At 36.7% G+C, this 20737-nt stretch overlaps 1 protein-coding gene across 1 annotated transcript in view; it reads right to left on the bottom strand.

The window, feature by feature from the left end:
• The window catches only part of Cftr (CF transmembrane conductance regulator), a 131408-nt gene that overhangs the window by 19809 nt on the left and 90862 nt on the right, over positions 1-20737 (bottom strand). Inside the window, exons 17-23 of the mRNA XM_048449006.3 lie at positions 19590-19627; positions 18578-18828; positions 15278-15357; positions 13107-13257; positions 11989-12216; positions 8934-9034; positions 1349-1600 (exon numbers count right to left, since the gene is read on the bottom strand). Of these exons, the coding sequence (XP_048304963.3) occupies positions 1349-1600; positions 8934-9034; positions 11989-12216; positions 13107-13257; positions 15278-15357; positions 18578-18828; positions 19590-19627 (1101 nt within the window). The remainder of the gene's footprint in view (positions 1-1348; positions 1601-8933; positions 9035-11988; positions 12217-13106; positions 13258-15277; positions 15358-18577; positions 18829-19589; positions 19628-20737) is intronic.

Raw genomic sequence — 20737 nt, 5'->3', positions numbered from 1 at the left:
ACATACAGAGGAAACATGCAGAATGTTGCTTAAAGTAAAAGAACCATACCACAGCAATCATCTTGAAATAAAAATTATGAAAGAAAACATCTTGAATAAAGCCCAGAGGAAAAAATTCATTACTTATAAAAAATTAGGTAAGAACTAGTTAGAACTTTATGGACAACATAAAATCAGGAAAAGAATGGAGTAATAGAAAAAAAACAAAACCCACCAAAGGAGGATTGTGTAGTTTGTGAAGCTGTCTTTCAAAAGTAAAGGCGAGGTAAGAAACTACAAATAGACTATGTGCCTCAACAGACTAATCTTGAAAGATATGCTAAGAGAAGTTCTTCAGAGAAAAGGAAAGTTGCAGCTCAGATCTACAAAAAATTGAAAACTTGGATGGACCTAAATGAATAAAGAAAGCACTTTAGAAATTAAATGAGCCAGCAGCAAAATGAGAACTCTTACTTTTCTTATTCTTAATGGATCTAAAAGAAAAGGTGATTTAAAAAATTAATATGTATTTGCTCACTTACAATATGTAGATAATAAAATGAATCATAGAGAGAATGTAAAACAAAGGAGGGATAAACTGGGATGATAAGGTACTGATGCGACTTATTCTATAACACTTTTATTTTTAAATGGACCCGGATTCATTGTAAACTGTCAACTCTAGAGAAAACTGAAAATTCACAAAAGCAGAATTACCATGGTAAGAAAAGAGAAAGACTTGAAATCATAAACTACTCAGAACAAAAGAAAGGAAAGGATTGAAACTAAAAATAGGGCTAAAGAGAAAGAGTAGAGAACAAAAGGCAGGAAGGAGCTGTAGAGTACAACTGCGCATGTGCCGGCTAGCCTAGCTGTGCAGGTTCTAAATGAATCCTTTGGAAATCAGAGGCTAACAGGATGGCCCAAAGAACTAGGGCACACCTACACATTGTCCAAAAGCAAGCCATTTATAGTTTCATCTAAGTTAATGAAGGCATGAATAAAGTCACACTGTGCTGGTTAATCTATTTGTTGCTACTATTTATAGCAATGCTTGTAATTCTGGCACATGCTATGTTTAATGGCATCGACAGAAGGAAAAATCTGAATAATTACATATCTTGCAAGAACAGTCATATCCAAGCATAGTCACATTTATAATAAACCTATTGCATAGATCCAGGACTCTGCAATTTAAATTTCATGTGAAACATAAAATGAAGTCCCACAGTTACACCTTCAACTACGTATATAGAATACTGACTCTATAATTATGTTAGTAATAGGTTTTACTAACATTGCAATGGCTGCCGGGACTTACTGAACATATTGAAACTCACTAAAGAATCAAGTAATATTGAAATCTCACCCTCAGACCAGGGCTCACTGAAAAAGAAACGTTCTCTAATATGGCATTCCCATCATCCCCATATTTCACAGTGAGGTCTTTAACAATCATTTCGCCCCCAGAGGGCCAGGTATCAGTTTTCTTCACATGTTCATTCTGAATAACTAGAACCTTAGAGGAGTCTTCATGAGGTAGTCCTTTCATTATCTTGGTACACCCACTTTCTTCTTTTGGTATATCAATAAACTTAAAGACTCTGCTCACAGATCGCATCTGAAATGAAAATAACAGTATTTTTGTTTGCTTGAGAACTGTAGACAGTGCCATAATTAGTTTGATGTTGCCTAAAAAAATAACTTGTAGATTATGATGGTAGCTACCAGACACTTGATTATTTGTCAGGGTTTTCAGTGAAGTAACAGGAAATAATTAGATATAATTAAAAGCTTAACCAGAGGAACAACTAAGACTTATATAATTGGGTTCTGTAGAGACCTGTTTATTTTTGTGATTGCTTAAATCTCAGTTACACAGTTCACACACAAATAACCAAAATATTCTCAAGGGCATAGATGATGTCAAAGAGAAGTATTTCCCCCATTAGGACAGTACTGTACAACACTGTACAGTCAGTATTCTGCAATAAAATGTAGAACACTTTTCAACCACCGCAGAGAGTTCTGTCTTACTATACCCACAATTTTACACGTCAACGCAGTTTTGAGTAAGCTCCTGATGCTTAGTCAACTTTTAATGAGTTCACAATGCTCAAATATAAGTCATTACACAGATAAGAAGTTAAAAATGTATACTGTTAATAAGTTACCTAAAAATAAATTTCCATCATTAGCAAAATGTGGGTTATATAAAGGTTATATTTTCAAGTAAATATGCATCTATGTTTATAGTGTGGCTTCTTCTTCTTGATATAACATGATTATTCCATCCCCTTAGAGTAGAGATATCCTTATGTCTGGTGTCCATGTGGTAAAATAAGCAGAATAATATATACTAATAGCTAGGTCTATGGTAATAGTGATAGAACTTTTGCTACCCCCAAAAGGAAGGAATGGAGAGTCTTAGACCCTCTCCTTGGATTCCAACCAGCAATTTCTCTTGTTTTCCCTCCAGGGAAGTTTGAATGTAATTGGTCCCCAGAAGCTCATAGGGAGGAGCACTACTAAGAGGTGTGGCCTTGTTAAAGTTGGTGTGGCCTTGTTGGAGGAAGTGTGTCACCATGGGGGCAGGCTTTGAAGTCTCATATGCTCAAGCTATGCCTAGTTCAGTACTCTTCCTGTTACATGTGGACCAAGATGTAGAACTCTCAGCTCCTTCTCCAGCACCATGTATAGCTGCACACTGTCATGTCCTGACATGATTACAATGGACTAAACCTCTGGAACTGTAAGCCACCCCAATTAAATGTCTTCCTTTATAAGAGTTGCTGTGGTTGTGGTGTCTCTTCATACCACATAAACCTTAATCAAAATATCCTCCCTTTTCAGCTGCAAGTGATCTTGGGAGAGCCCAGAGTATATAGGAAGAAAGGAAATGGAAAGTTAAGAGGAGGATTTGTTAGGGGAGCTTCCATGAGGTCATAATCCATGATGGAGTTGAAATTTGTGGTAATGAAAGTGTTTTACATTCACCAATGGTTATGATACCTGATAAAAAGGAGAAAAATCGGTTTCTTAAAATCTACCACACTCCAAAGCAGGCCTCATGCACAGGAGCAGCTGGCTAAGACAATATATAAGCATATGGAGTAGAATATGGCATATTGGCAATATTTCTGCTGATCCTTGGTCTAAGGGTATAACTACTAGTAAACAGAAGAACCATTAGCAAATCATTTTTGTCCTGTGTCAATGATGTTTACATAAATATCTGTACTATATACAAAGGAGAATTCTGACTGACAAAATTTGGAGAAGTTATAGTATTTAAAAATCTTGATGCTTAGAAAAATACTGTAATTTTGATAAGATATTTTTATTGTTTTTATGAAAATATTTATATATTTTCATACAATACATTTTGACCATATTTTCCCTGTAATTCCTTCCAGATCCTCCTCCCTACCTCCCTATCCACACAACTTCATATTTTCTCTCCTCTCTCTCTTTTTCAAACCAAACACCCTCAAAAATCAAAGTAAACTAAAAATAGACAAAAATTATCAAAGAGAAATTAAACAAAACATACATACACACATGTCTATGGCTGCTTGTCCTATAAAGGTTAGGGTGATTTGCTGTCACAATCCCATAAGTTCACAAGGCAAACTATTTCCTATTTCACTCCTAACAGATAATGTTTGCTGATCCTTGTGACATGACTCAGAAAATCAAAGCAAAAATGAATCTTCAAAATCACTTAATCCAGTGATTCAAATGCCTAGACACACATTAGAATTATCTGGGCACATATTCAAAACACAGACTACAGATCCTGTCACCTTGACCCCAGCAGAAGAACTAAGTTCATGGGTCTTTGTGAACTTCAAGAAGCTTTATTCTAGAGTTTTTTCATGTTCAGCCAAGCTGAGAGCCCAGGATCTAATCCATTCTTTCATTATACAGATGAGAAAATTTAAACCAGGAAGTTAAAGTGGCAGGAACAAAGCCCTAACCATTTTCCAAGCTTATCAGACATTTTTGCACAGTCCAGCAATTCCTGAGGGAGCCCATAAGATTCTTATACTAATTCAAGGCTTGAGAATATCATAAAATTGTTCACTTTGTCTTTGTTGGCTGCAGTAACACATTAAACGAAAGGTTTTGGACCATCTGCAATAACTGTAGAGTAACAGTTAATGGATTTCAGCATTTAGGATGGAGTTGGCGTGTGGTTTTTGTAAGATCTAGAATAATGCCTACATATACCCTAAGAGTTGACATTTTTATGTGAATGGGTTCAGAAGAGAAACCTGAAAAAATTCCTAACCAAACCATTTCACTTCACAGAAGAAGAAAATAAGGCTATGGAAATGGAGAACAATGACTTGCCTAAAGGCACTCAACTTTTAAGTGTCTGGGCCAGAATGAAATACAAGGCTCTCTGTGGGTGGATGGGCATATGCCTTGAAAAACACACCACAAAGACTTGTAAGAACAACAACAAACCACAATCAAGCTACCATTAAAGGAGCCAAAAGACAAAGGATAAATTAATTCCCCTGTCAGATCCTTATAACAGAAACTGCTTTCAATACAAGAGCATTCTGTAACAGCACCATGGAGAAAAGAAAAATTTCCTTTTTCTCCTCCTACCACATTTCACGTTGCTTATTCTCCATTAGTCACCTGATCTCCAGTGGAACCCAAAATAAACACAGGTGATGAAAGGACAAAGGAGAAACAGAGGGAGTTTGTATTGACAGAAAACTCTTCTCAGATTGCACCAACAATGCAAGAACTTTCTGGAACTTCATTAACGGGGCTCTAAATGGAAGCCTTGTAAATTCATTGTCCTTAACAAGGTGGCATCCCTCCTTATACAAGGCACATACAGTTCAGTCAATAGAATAATCACTTAGTGGAAGCAGGATGCTTATCTGCTGGTCTTCTTAGAAAACTAAGGCAGTCACATTCACATATTAAGTTTGTTCACTTTTTGTTCCCTCTATGGCAGACAGTTCTGGAAGGATTGAGTTATCAAATGAAGAAATTATGTGTGAGCAACCCCTTAGTCACCAAATGATGTAATAATGCTAAGTTTAAAGCATTACCTTTTACACCCTTCCCGGCTTTTATTTATTTAGCTTCCAGACAAAGACAGTAGAACCTTTCTTTCATTTTAATGATCCCTTAGATCCTGTTTGTATTTGGGAGAGATATACAGGAACTCATACCCTAGCATATCAAATTGACTAGAAAATAATCTAGCCACGTGTTTTATGGATACATGAAGATATCAAGATGGTCGGAAATGTTTAGAAGGCAAGAGAGCTGTGCACTAAACATATGAATCTATGATTCATCAAGAGACAGCTTTTGAAGTATGGAGTTAGATAGCAATAGCTAGAGAAAACGCAGATAGAAGGCAGCTATAATACAGGTGATGTTTAAAAATATACAGGCGATGACGGTACAGGATATGATAGGAAGATGAAGAGTACTCATCCACGGAAAATACCGCTCAACAATTGCAAGTGACAAATAAGTGGTTTTGTGCATGACATGGTCTTTATTGTTACTAGAGTAGGTGATGAAAACGAAATAAACTGTGTGAAGAATAAAGATATAACAGAGAAAGGCAATCTTTTCAGAAGTTTTGTTGTAAACAGGTGATAGAAACAGGATGGGAACTGGAGAGCAAATGAGACTATTTACTGATTAGACAAGGCTCACAAGGGGCAGGAAACTATACAGTATTTGCCTGTATATAGTAGCAAGGACAGAGTGGGGGTAAGTGCATACAAGTAGAGGGGCTATAAGCCTGTATAAGAACACATACTGTTATATGTGTGTTATATATATATATGTCCACTGAAAGATAATCTAGCATTGTGATATCAGCATTAAGAAAGAGAAAGTATGGGCTGGAGAGATGGCTCAGTGGTTAAGAGCACTGGCTGCTCTTCCAGAGGTCCCGAGTTCAATTCCCAGCAACCACATGGTGACTTACAGCCATCTATAATGAGATCTGGTGCCCTCTTCTGACCTGCAGGCACACATGGAAGGAATGCTGTATACATAATAAACAGATAAATCTTTTTAAAAAAGAAAGAGAAAGTAGAGAGCAGTGGAGGAATTATTTCTGGTTATGTATTTCTGTGAGATATGTAGCAAGGTCATTGGCTCAGAGTTTATGGTATGGAATTATTAAGATGTCAAAAATGATACAAGAATAAAGGAAAGAGCTATCTTTGGGAATAAATAATAAATTTATTATGAAAATATAATAGATGGGTTGATTGATAGTTCTGTATATCAGTATTTCAGACAAGCAATCACAAATACAACATAACTTTAGGTAGCCGTTGTGGTGTTGTGATAAACTAAAGAAAGCTAGGGGTCTGTTGGGTAAGTAACTGCAGAGAATGAAAACAAAGTTACACTGCTATGCTTACAACTTCATAGTCCAACTGACTATGCACCCATGTTTAAATTGGGGCAGATGAGTAAACGAAGTAATTTTTCCAACTCTGAAGCCTCTTTCCTGAGTAGCTCTACACATAGTTTTAAAATAAATTGTGTGGCAATGAAAACATTGTGTTTGTTCCATTTTAAACTAAGGTCACTCTAAATGCAGTCAAGAACACAGTAAGGTAAAGTAACATCACACTGAGTTGCTTGGAGTTATAAGACCCTCAGTGGTTCCATCAGGTGGACATGACCTCTGAGGACACTGTTCAGTCCTTTTACCCTCTGATTCTCAAAGTAAGAGATGAAAACAAAACCACTACTAGGTAGTTTTAGCAGTATTGTAGATGAGAGCAGCATGATGGGAGTTATTGGCAGACAGGGACCACAAACACACAGGGAGGCCCATCAGCAGTGCTTGGCAGGGAAAGAAAAACATATATATGCTCTTTGTTATCAAACAAAAAGCAAAACCTTTTAAATTAAATCAAATGCAAACATATTGCACATATATATGTATATATATATATCATATATATACTAATACTTTTCATAGACCATATCATAGACACAATAGGTCCTTGTAAAAGTCCTTTCATACACTTCAAAAGATACAATGTCAATGAATAAGGTACAAAGTTCAACATACCCACTGGAGAAGTAAAATACTTCTAGTAAATATTTTAGTAAAATACTAAAATGTTTCTCATGGACATTAAACATGTGGGGTAGAAATTTACTGAGTAAAGATTTTGACATCCTATGTAGAAGCTATTCTAACAGGGGTGTCTACACTGCAGTTCACAGGCCACATCCAGTTGCATGTGGACAACATAGCAATAAAAAAAGCCCAACACAAAATCATAAATTTACTAAAAATTGTAAGTTTTATGTCTGTAATTTGGTTTAGTAGCTCAACTGTATATATCTTGAGTGTGAACACTGTAGATGACAACATTGTATCACAAGATCAAAAGATTGGGTATGTCATTAAGTCAAAAAATTAATGTCACAAAGAGAATTGGAGCACATAAGGTACAGAGATTGTTTTAAAGTAAAGAAATAGGTAATGTGCACAAGGGTTTTGAATTATAAAGTCATTGTTGTAAGAATATAAGGAAGTAAACAGAAACATGGCATTTATTTAATATTCTTCAGCTACTTCCAAAAGATACAGATGTCTTTATAAGAGCTCTCAAAACAAAAACACAATCCAGGACAGGTGTGAAGAAGACACGAGGAACTTGTCTAGCTTAAAAACTAAGGAAACTATATTTCAAGGAATTATTAAGATACCTCAGCTAACTATGGCTAAGAAGAGAATTTAAAACACTTTGTTTTTCCCTTGAGATATAGTTATACCTTTTGTTTTGAGAAAAATTGATTATAGAAATTTTACAATCACATGAACATAGGTCTGAAAACATAAGCAAAAAAAGTTATATAATGACCCTTCAAGAATGAAGCAGCAAATGAATGGGTGTAGTTCAAAAGCCTAATATCCACCACAACGGCTACCTAAAGTTATGTTGTATTTGTGATTGCTTGTCTGAAATACTGATATACAGAACTATCAATCAACCCATCTATTATATTTTCATAATAAATTTATTATTTATTAATAAAGGAGAGGAACAATGATAAATGCTTAGGAAGGAACAACAACTGAGACTAAACGTTTAAAAAATAAGAATATTATGAAAAGTGTCAAGTTGCTGAATGTAAAAACCTAACATAGAAAAGAATTTCTTAAGTAGGAACCAAATGCATAAGCCATAAAGGAAAAAACTAATAAATTAATCTTTATCAAATTCAATGTTTCCTTTCTTCAAAAGATACCATGAGTAAAGTCACTAGTTCAAGGGTCATTTTGATGTATAGAACTGACAACTGACCCAGGATTCAAAAACACCTACAGATCAACTGAGAAACATAGTTTAAAAAGTAAGTTAAAAAGTAAGCAAACAATTTGAACAAGCACATAACAGAACAAAACAGAACAAACAAAAACCAAATGATCAATAAGGAACAGGCATTAAGATATCCTGACATTTTAGTAGTTACTTCACACTCCTCAAACAGGCAAAATTAAAAGTGTCTGAATACAAATACTGCTGGAAATATTCACATACTCTCTTAGTTGTAGTATACACTACAGCACAACAGCCCAGGGAGTAACGTGGCATCAGCTAATAAAGTTGGGGAAATTCCTAGCAGTTCCTTCCACTCTTAGGATTTGCTTTGGGAAGCTCCTGAGCGAGAAGACGTGCAACAATGTTCACAGTGACAATACATGAAGATGAAAGATAAATCATGCCGCCATTTAATGTGTGATATAGAATGTCTTTCAATTTACCTGAACATTTTATTTCTTAAACTTGGTAATGTGCATGCGCGCGCGCACGCGCACACACACACACACACACACACACACACACACACACACACACAAAACCCTTAAGCTATTACCTACTCTTTTTTTCCCCTTAATTTAAAAAAAATTAAAGATAATAACTTACCAAGCTATCCATATCAATGCTGGTGTTTACAGCCCATTGCAAAGTACTCATGATATTCATAGCTAAAGTTAGAATAATACCAGTCGATCCTTGTCCTTTACCTAGATGTGGAAAAGGGGTTGAACAAGTGCATGTGATCTCTTCTGTGAATTGCTTTACTTGTATCTCTCTCATCACACATCATTTTATTCAAATTTCAATTTAATACTGATGTTAGTGACTCCTAGGAACAATAATGCCCTCCTCGAATGAGCTTTCAACTAATTTTTAAAATCAGTAGTGACTGAGTATTCATAAATTGTTGCACTTTTAAATGCTGATTAGCTCCTGAAAGTAATGCTGGGATTGGGTAGACAACACATTTGTCTCTTCTACTATTATTCTATATGTAACAATGAAAAAAATACTAGACTGAATGCCAGAAAAAAGGGGGGGGGGCTGGTTTAAAATGAGCTCCTTTACAAAAAGCCAAAGGAGGGATGCATACATCTGAATAACACAGGCAGGGGTAGACAGGCTCAGCACCTTTGCAGGATTCTGTTTCTGCTCATCAGAGGTGCCCAGAAGAAAGCAGACTGTGTGTCATTGGGCAGTGAGAAAACTAATGCCAGCCATTCCTCAAGAAAGATGTTTGCCTATTACAATATAAAAAAACAGAAAAAAGACTAACATGCTTGAAAAGGAGAGTGCTAACATATTTTAGAGTAAATTTCTTTCAGGATTAGGAATGACAACTAATTAAAATTTGGAAAAAATTCAGAATTATGACCATAAAAATTTCCAGGATAGATGTTTATAAATTATTATTAATTCAGGTTATCATATAGCAAGCGATAGTGTTTGAATCAACTACCAAATAACTATCACAAGGTTAAACACAGAGATGAACAAGTCATACTATTATTTCTGAAAATTTTCATGTCTACATTTTCTCCAATTTAGGTCTACCACAACTGCTTTCCTTACATCAAATAATGTATTGAAAATTGTTAAAAGTTCACCCAGGGCCCCTATATGTTTCTTGTTTTGAAGGCTAAAAAGAAAAATAAGGTAAATGGTTAAAACAAAAAGCAATGCAATAGTTACTGGCAATTTATTACAGACAAGATTATGCTGTTTTGCAAAAATGATCACACAGTACTATGGGAGAGGTATTACTGTGTGTCTGTAATTAGAGAATTAGAGAAGTTGATTGGTGTCTCTGAGTTAAAATAAATTAATGTCAGTTGAGACCAAGCTCTTGGGCTGTGCTTCTCATACAGGTAGAGGTGCTGAACAAGGCTGATAGTTAAATGTTTTCATTACTGACCTTGGTAAACCAAGACTCAGCCATAATCTTACCTATTCTGATAAAGCATGTGATGTATTGGCTTGAATTGTTAAGAAGTTTTAATTCATATAATTTAGTCATATTTGATTCCCTTTAGTTTATATAAAAGTAATCAATACTCTGTCCCCCCAAAGTCATTTTATGTTACTCTTCTGCACTGCTGAAGAGTCACAGGCATGCCTGCCCATTTCCACTCTTCTCATAATTTCATTGCCCAGTGATGCATGGAGAAAGCAAGGGATGCGAAAGTTGGCCATCCTCATAGCAGCTGTGTGTCTGCAGGGGTGCCCAAAACCAAAAGGAATTGGCTTTCTGTCCTGTTTAGGTCTTTATAATTAGACAGAGAATCTCTACTGTTAATTCAGGAGGCAGAATGAAGAAGCCATCCTGGGGTGTGATCCTTATAAATTAGTTGAAGACAACTAATTCTGAGGGTTGAGGGAGGGGGAGAGAAGGAGTGAGGGAAAAGGAGACAAAGAAAGAAAAGAAGGAAGGGGAGGGGGAGAGAGAGAGAAAGACAAGAGAGAACAAGTGTCCACAGAAGGAAGTGAAGACAAGCCAGCATCCATTCGAAATCAGAAGCATACCTATGCCTGACTCTCCAGTGCCTGTTCTTGTCCCTCCAGTTACCCAAGTGTGACACCCACTCTGAAGCCACATGAAAACATGTCAAAAAGTGCTTCTTTTGGAGTTGAATAATTCTGTTCTTAAAATAAAATAATGTTGTAAATCTGGCATTGGTGTGGCATTCACTCTGAACTTCTGTCATACATATAATAATACGCAATGCTTTATATACAATAAAATGCTATATATAAAACATACAGCATTTTGTTTCAGAAATCCAACACCTTAAAATAGAGGTGCTCATTTATCAGTACAGATTTTTGTTTTCTTAGTGTGACATACATTATGTCACATACTTTATGTCTCTTATTGCTTGAAATGTTAAATTTCAGAAGCTTTGTATTTGAAAAATAATGCACTTTTATCTACATTATTTTACTTCTGTGGTAATTTTTATTCATTCAAAATTCATATAGGACAAAAAATTTTACAAAAAAGTAGTTGTTAAAAGAAGAAACTTGACAGGAAGGGTGAAAGGAGAAGTGTATGTGTGCGTGTGTGTGTGTGTGTGTGCATGGGCACACCTGAACATTCCTCTTCCTCCATCCAGATAATTTTTTCATAAAGAAATCTATTAATTCGGAAGTCCTGCCAACATTACTATGAAAAGATTTTTCCTGTCAATCACATTTATGCTATCTGAATCAGCATCTCATCATTTTTAAAACAGAGGAACTAGGGAAAGTACCATATAAATATTTTTTTTAATTTTTTAATATTTATTTATTTATTATGTATACAACATCCTGTCTGTGTGTATGCCTGCAGGCCAGAAGAGGGCACCAGACCACACTACAGATGGTTGTGAGCCACCATGTGGTTGCTGGGAATTGAACTCAGGACCTTTGGAAGAGCAGGCAATGCTTTTAACCTCTGAGCCATCTCTCCAGCCCCCATATAAACATTTAAACCAAATAAATTATTTGGAAACAAAACAACAGAAATGCAAAGAAATTGCTTGTATTGGTTGATAAGCCCCAAAAGTCTATTTTATAGCATCTAAAGTTTTAATATAAAAATATGGCATTTTATTGACAGAAATTGTTACTTAAATGCTCAGCAATCTTTTGTTAACATTCGTCAATGAGTACACAGTACCTGTTGTTAAAATGGAAACGAAGGTAACAACACAGAAGAAGAGGACAAAAATCATGTCTATTCTCATTTGGAACCAGCGTAAGGTTGACAGATACAGAAACCAGTTGGCAGTGTGTAAATTTAGAGCTTTGTGGAACAGAGTCTCAAAGTAAGGCTGGCGTCCAAAGGCACGGAGTGTCCACAGTCCTTTTAAGCTGGTAACAAGGTGGGTGAAAATTGGACTCCTGCCTGTGAATATCCCATAGGAGATAACATGAGCCTTTTAATACAGAATAAAATCTCACACTACCATGTTTCTGACAAAGATCAACTTAGGAGAAACAACACCATAAACATCACTGGTTAGAGGGGCTCTCACCCTGAGACCAGAGCTTACATTTGTAATGCATGATCCTTCCCTTTTACCTGCTAACCATGGGTGACAACTTAGTACAGAAAGCAACTGACAAAGATTTCTTGACATGAGTCTTTGGTTTCCACAGACACCTGCATGAGCAAGCATTCCCCCTCACACTATCCCATCCCACTCCCCCACACACTACCCCAGCCCATTCCCCCCGCCACACTACCCCAGCCCACTCCCACACACACTACCCCAGCCCACTCCCACACACACTACCCCAGCCCACTCCCACACACACTACCACACCCCACTCCACACACACTACCCCAGCCCACTTCCACCCACTCCCACACACACTACCCCAGCCCACTCCCACACACACTACCACACCCCACTCCACACACACTACCCCAGCCCACTCCCACACACACTACCACACCCCACTCCACACACACTACCCCAGCCCACTCCCACAAACACTACCACACCCCACTCCACACACACTACCCCAGCCCACTCCTACACACACTACCACACCCCACTCCACACACACTACCACACCCCACTCCCACACACACTACCCCAGCCCACTCCCACACACACTACCCCCAGCCGACTCCCACACATGCCACCGTTATATATTAGAGATGAAAAGCAGAACACTTTCTCTTTTTTTTTTTTTTTTTTTTGAAAGCAGGATAATGGTGGTGAATCACAAATGCTCCTGTGGCTGCCTTAAGTCCACGGAGCCCTGCACATCCATTCCATGCTGTACCTTCAGATTCCAGTTGTTTGAGTTGCTGGGCGGTATGAAGAAAATATGCCCTCAGTAAGATAAAGGCCAATAACCCAGGCACGGTTGCCAGGAAGATGTAGGGCTCTAAAATCGAAACGACTGTTATAGCTCCAACCACAATGAACAGCAACTGTGGGGTCAAAGAAAGCATGGCGGTGAGTGAAGATTTCCCTTTATGAAGTGGTGTACTGGTAACATATCTACACATGTTCCTTTACCTGTTCCATTCTGAAGAAGGAATAGGGCATTTTCCCAGACAAGGCTATCTCAAAGGCAGTTTCTCCTGGTTTCATGGAAACAGTTTTTAAAATGGTTTACTCCCTTTTCAAAACTCACTTACTAGTATTGTAATAACTGGAGATATTCCAATTATTTAATTGGAGGAAATTAAGCATTATTTTTCTATCCATTCTGTCAAAATGAGTTTTGACTACCAACACAGGCATCTCTCTATATTATCTCCCAAAATAATTAGAATGCTGTTTGCAATACTTGTATGTATTTATCAGATGACAGTCTACATGATATCAAGCCCACATTATTTTTAAAAGTTAGACGTCTCCTAATATTCATTTCACAATAGCTAATTTGAATATGCGAACCATAAACCATCATTTTAAAACCAACCTACTGTAACTTCCCTAAGCTAGTGAGTAAGCCGATTCTTCACTGGTTCCCATGGGATTACTAGCTAGTGCCCTGTTGGGGAATGCTGAGGGTGGATTTATGGAAACCTTTCACTTGTCTGCTGCTTCACAAAGCCCTAGCAGCTCTATGACTTGAGCTAAAACTGTTCAAACTGCATGGGACTTGAAAGTCATAACAAATGTAAAATCTTCAGTTTGTAAGATAAATATCTGAAAATTATGTCTCCCAGATTTCTAAGGTGAACTTTAAATTGACAGAAGATACTCAGTAGACCATCAAAATAAGGAAATATTTATCACTCAGTACCATTTTTAATACTTTAACATACAGACTCAGATATATGTCCCAGTCCAGTGAGTATCTAATTATGTTATGCTGCACTATGTTGTATTTTATTAGTATACTCATATTATGCACCTATGGTTTACTTTCCTGGAATGTGAAACTAATGGCCATTGTTAAAGACACACAAAATCACACTTTTGAGCACCTGAATCAAAACATGGGTTAAAAAATTCCAACAGGTGCTGTTACTGCTAAGTTATATCTTTAAACACAGCAATGAAGGAAATCCAAACCACAGTTCACCTAGAACAGTGTATTTCATTATGTCGATCATTTCAGAGGAGGTAAACCAAAGCTGGTTTCTCTGTGTGTGCTGATGTTGCTTGTGTATACACACGAGGGTGGGAGTTCCTATATTTTTATTCAAGTTCTTTCAATATAGTATTATTTTGGAGAGAAAAGAAGGGGACAAGATATAAGAATGAGTCATCCCCAAAACGGCAGTGTTGCGTTCCAACTATGTCTTCAAGCACATTTGCTCTTGAAGCATCAGGAAGTCTTCAGAGAGCTCAGAGGCTGTGTCTGGATCGGCAGGTAAGGGTATCAGCTTACAACTGCCCTAGGTCCTGTGACCTTGGAGTACTGTGGCTCAAGGTGACTTTCATTAACTGACTGGAGAGTCAGTCTCACAGCACAGCTATATGGGAGGTCTAGTCACTGAGGGCACGCCCTTACAGAGTCTGAACATTTCTTTTCCTTCATGCTTTCAACAAGCCATCTTTTTTCCCTACGTTAAGTCTCATTTTGTGAAGACACTACCTAATTTGTATTGCTCATGAGTAAGGCTGGAGTGGAGTGGAGTCTATCCAGAGACTCCATCTATTTCAGTGTGGGACCTAGGAAATGGAGGATGTATCAAACAGATTTTATGGCCAATGATTGGTGGGAGATTTTCTTTTGAGCTTTTCAATTCAATCCAGCTAGATAGTCTTACATCTAAAGGAAGGTCTGCCAGGAATAAATAGACCCAACTACTCAAAGAGCTGGTTAAAGTTCTGACTTTTGAAGACTGTTCTCCATAAAACTTAAATCATTAACCAGGACTTCAACTATTATAGGAAAAATAAGCAAAAACGTACTTGCTTCGTTTTGAAACTATTGAGAAAACTTTACGGCAAATTAAAAAAAACCCTTCATAATGGTTATTCTGTACAAACCTGGATGAAGTCAAATATTGTAAGAGGCAAGAAGTCATCCAAAATTGCTATATCTTTGGAGAATCTGTTAATAATCCCACCTGTGATACAAATAAAAATTTTCAAAGAAGTAATTACTTTTAAAAGGACACCAATGTATTTCATATTAAATTTGATCTACAGCAAAAGTTTAGAATAAGAATTATCATCTAATCGTAAAATCAAGGACTTAGCAAATATTAGCATTGCTCAAAATTCTAATTATGTATTCAAGTTACTGTCTCCTACGTTGACCTTTTATAAAACACGAGTCCTCTACGAGTCAGCTCAAACCAATGTCTTTAATCAGGTTGTTTTATAATTAGGGTTAGGTATGGTTGGTCATCCTACCACTGAAACAGCACTTCTGCTGCTCTGAGTTTCAAGGTTCTTTAACGGATGTGTTCTCATCCTCTCTTTACGTTCATTTCCAAGACACAGGGCACACACACCCTTCCATCTGAAGTCTATGTCCTCCAGATGCAACTCTCCAGAATCCACAGCTGTCTCCTTTAGTACATCCCAGATGAGATTCACTTTTTTATTTTATCTATCTTCTTCACTGACCGTCTAAGCTTCAACCTGTATACTAAATTTCAGACTCACACATCAAAGTCTTGATTATCTGTTGCCTCAATGAACTAAAAAATTCCATGTCTACTACATGCCTTGAACAAAGCTGGGTACAGAGATAACAGAGGTAATTAACTCACTCTCCTTGTCCTTGAGGAATTCATTGTCTAAAAAGGAGCTAAACAAACAACTTGATAAAATGTAACGTAACAATATGACAACATTGTAATAGCTAACCTTATCATTCACTATTAGCAGCAGGATGAAGTCCAAAATTCCTTAATATTTAAAATATTTAATACTTTCCCTTAATTTGTCCTTAACTAACCTAGGTTCCTCTGTTCAAATACTCTTTCAGTAGTGTGTCTATTCTCTAGACAGTCTACACTTTCCTACCTTTCTGCTTCACCTTGTGTTCTTTCCTTCTGTCTAAAACCCTTTCTCCTCATCTCCTCCTGTCTATTTCATACCTCTTTCCTGGTTCAACTCAAATGTCCTGTCTGCAAGATAGATTTGGTATTTGCTGCATCTGGAAGCAATCTCTTGCTTTCATTCTCTGCACGCTGGAGTTACAGAGACTACATATGTGCTATATATCACAGTTGCTTGTGTGTGCACCTATGCCTTTCTCTTTTCCAACATAATAGACTTTTTGAGGTGGATAGAACTATTCCATGTTTATTTTAAATGACCCAAGACCAATGCAAAACTCCTTATGTAGATATATGATTATATTAGTTAACATATTCATTAAAAAGAGTGGTCTATCCTTCCATAAATAACTCAGAGAATGAATGTACACCCCATGACATTTATAATTATGATTTAGAAACTGAAAACTTGCTCTGGTAAAAGGGTATCATCAGATGATACTTGTATTTGAAATTTTATTTCAACCAGTAATATTCTATCCAGTATAACCACACTTTGCCGAGAACCTATATTATGTATCTATATGGGCACGAAGTCCTTTGAGTGTGACAAGGTGGATAAAAGTAGCATAAGAAAGACAAAGAGTAAGAGAAAATTAAGATCAAGGAAAAACAAAGTCAATGTGCAATTTTGAATAGCACATCTAGGAGAAATTCCAAGTGGTTGTTGCCAAGTATAACAGAATAACTAGGTAACAGAAGGAGAATTATAAACCATGAATCTAATAGCATTTTTAATGAAAAACAAAATTTTTATGTATAGCAACGACAAAAAATGAGAGCAGGCCAAAGGGAGATGTTCTAAGATCAACTTGCTATTTTAGCTAGCAAGTTAGGAGGGTGAATAAGGAGGAACACAAACAACACAAAGGTGATTAGGAATTAACTAAAACCAGATGGAATTTTGGGAAGACAAATGAGAAGAGGAGACTGTGTGCCAGCACCAGCAGGTGAAACAGAGAAGGCTGGAGTGCACTGTGAGTGGATATTAGGGGAGCAACAGGGAAAAGTGCACTTCCTTGGCGAGCAACATTCCACAGAAGCAAAGGACAAAAAGAAGCTAACGTTTATTTCACATAGGCTGTGAGCAGCAATAATAACCATTTACACATGGCCAAACTAAACCTCAAATGTTTGTGTCCTTTCCACTCTGATTCATGGCCCATGTTTTAGTATGCTAGAAATTGGAGAAAACCTTACCAAAGGATTCTCAGAATTCTATAGAAGCAAACCTACCAGATCAAGTGAATTGGCAATTCCCTTTATTTCTAAAATTCTTAGAACAAAAGAGGATGGTCATGAGCATATGTGAATGAGTCAAACCTTTGGTGAGATATAAGGTTCAGAGAAAATTTCATTATCTTTCTAGTACACCAACACTGAACTTTGGTCACCTAAGAACTGTGTGTTTTCATTATGAGGTTTTTAAAAACAGACCAAGCTAAGAAGTCTCAATTCTCTATATTTAGTGTAATTTCTATGCCATACCTGACATCTCTCCTTGCTTGTGAGTACCTTTGGGGCAAGAATGAAATCCTATTCACATTTATGTGCCAGGCTTTCCCTGGCTTAGGACCTTATAGAGTGATCTCTGGTTACTGCCATCAGGGCAGGTAGGAGACTCATTCTCTTCACAGTCTTTAAATATGAGCTTATCCATAGGGGAATCAATGCAACCCATTTTCAAAGATGCTTATTACCACAGATTTTCAAACATTTGGTTCTTCGTCCCAATTCTCTTACTTTCTGTGACTGTAATTACAATGGTGTCAAAAGGCTTGTTACCAAATATCATGTACTACAGCTGTCTCAAAATATATTTAAAATCTTCCCCTGCCCCTAATGTCTTTTTATACATTCATATGACCGTTTTGAAGAGTCTCCTAAAACAGTTATTTTCCCCATCAAAGATACTTTTCATAGTAGAATTTTCTATTTTGCATGACAACTTCAAATTTCTTTCTCCTGGGAACAATATTATAGAGAAGAATATAATGCCTGGGGAAAAGTTAGATCAAGTATGTGAAACAAAAAAGGCCAAGTTATCCAAATGAGGCGCTTCTACTGAGGCTACTGTGTCAATCACATTATGACAAAATGAGTTACCCTATTGGGGTGATACAGAAATACCAGTCACCATAGGTCTCACTGCCTACAATATCTGAGAAACGTGAAAGGAGGCAGCAGAGGAAGGGGCAGAGGCCTGTGCTCAAGCCCGTGCTGCTGTTAGACAGCAAGTGTGCAGGGAGTTCTACTGTAGACACACAATCCACATTACCTGCTTTTAGTGTGCTCAAGGTAGACATTGGTGCGTGAAGAATAGAATGTAACATTTTCTGGTGTAAAATTCTTGCTGCTTTGATTAGTGTATGCACCAGGGGCAAACCTCTGAAGAGGCCCAAGGCAAGCAAAGTGTCAGCCACTCCCACATAAATGTAAAAAATGTAAAAGAAGCTGGTATGGGTGACAATCACAAGATAGGTGTTATTTGTAGCCATAGTAGTATTTGTTCCATCATGAGTAGGTTTGCTGTAAAACAAAAAAATAATGGTTATTATTTTACAACCAAATTTGTAATTGAATCATAATAAAAGTATAAAGGATGAATTATGGACTTAAAAGAGACTATGCCTGTAGGTTTATAATTTTTGTCTTACCAAAAAGTTTTAAGTTTTCTGATAATGGAAATAGATGCAGTTGATACTGATTTGAGCAAATACTTAGTAGAAACTATTAAATATAAAATGTTCCTTTATGTATTTTATTATGTTTCATGGAAACAGAAAACAACTAATTTTTAAAAGATAAGTGAAGAGCTGAAGGCACTAAATAGCTTTCAACTTGAACAACTTCAGGAAATTTTATGGATCTCCTGAGCATCCATGGATTTAGTTACTAGTGGAATGAGAAAAAGGCTCTTAAAATGTATCTTTACTGAGCAGGTATGTATTTATTTTCCTTGTCATCAGTGTGCTATAACAAACACTTGCATACAATTTACGCTATACTAGGCATCATATAAACCTAGAGCTATGTTAAAGTAGATGTGGTGACATGCATGGGATACATGCACATAGTATGCAATTCTACATATGGGGCTTGAGTGCAGAATTTAGTATCTTTATCCTGGAATCCATCTCTCAGAAACTGAAGAATGACTGTAACTTGTCTTTCTCTTCTCATAATTTGAAGGAATGTGTAGGTACAATTAAACATAGCAGGTGTAGAAATACTTTAGAATCCCCAAATGGAAATAAAACAAAATCCACAATAATGTGTGGAATACTCACTTTTTAAGCAACCACAACACAAATAAAGAAGCAGCCACCTGGAATGGAACAATCCACAGTTGATTTTTTTTCTATATCTTTATCTGTGCTTCCCACACTCATTTCTAAATTCAACACGGCCAACATCACAGTGCACACACTATCAGTGTCTTGGCTTTGCACTTCTGGAGTCAGCAGCTACAGTAATTGTTTTAAATGACACTATCGGGGTAAGTTAAGACTCAGCTACTTAAATAATAAATTTTATTTTATTTTATCTTACTAGTTTTAATAATGAAAATTGAATGGCATTATTTTAATCGTCATGTTAAGAAAGGACTTAGTAGAAAAAAGAAAAATTTTGTTTTCTTGAGACTCAAGTAAATGTAGAACAACAAAAAATCCAGCAAAAATGTGGTCTTTTGAAAAATCTTTGCTCTTATACAAATGTCCTCCTCTGTCTTCAGACAAATACTCAAGACTCTAGATAAGCCACATGCACTGAGACACTCAATTATTACACTCCTTCTATGTTCCAACTAGAAGAAAAGCACTGCCCACACTCTGAAGAGAAACAGATCCCGGGAGACACATCGCTGAATGGGACAGTAGACAACCCTTCTAAAGAGTGGGTCTAGATCCTAATGTAAAGTTATTTCCCGGCTGTCAGGTGAATTCATCAATCCAAACTGTTTCTACTGACAATAGTAAAAGCATTTTGAAGACTTGGTAGGAGGCCTTTAGGAAAAAGTTTTGAGGTTGAAAGAAACAACAGAGTAACTCTATCATTTCACTCTAGAACGCTTCAAGGCTGTAACGTTCATGTGAATTTTCAAAGAGAGACACTCCTAGATGATTAAGTTATAGCAGCAACAAACTAAATAATAGTCATTTTCCATTAGTAAACTGAGGAGGTTAAACATGATGCCTTATTACATGGAATGCAGTATATTTTAATTCATAGATTTTCATGCATTTTGTATGACAAATAATGCCCTAAACATCCACAAAAAAATAAGATGCCCTGAGAAGACTACCATTATTGAACAGGAAAGGTAGTATTATAGAAACACCTGTCTCTATCTTATTACTGAAACAAAGCCACTCATGAACTCCTAATTAACAAACTAAAGAAAGAGCAGTTCTCTGATGTAGGCTTAAAGGCTGTA

Source organism: Myodes glareolus, chromosome 25, assembly GCF_982192425.1.
Source record: "Myodes glareolus chromosome 25, mMyoGla1.1, whole genome shotgun sequence".
NCBI classification, from domain to species: domain Eukaryota; kingdom Metazoa; phylum Chordata; class Mammalia; order Rodentia; family Cricetidae; genus Myodes; species Myodes glareolus.
The sequence above is the reverse complement of the archived record's forward strand: the minus strand, read 5'-3'. Positions and strand labels throughout refer to the sequence as shown.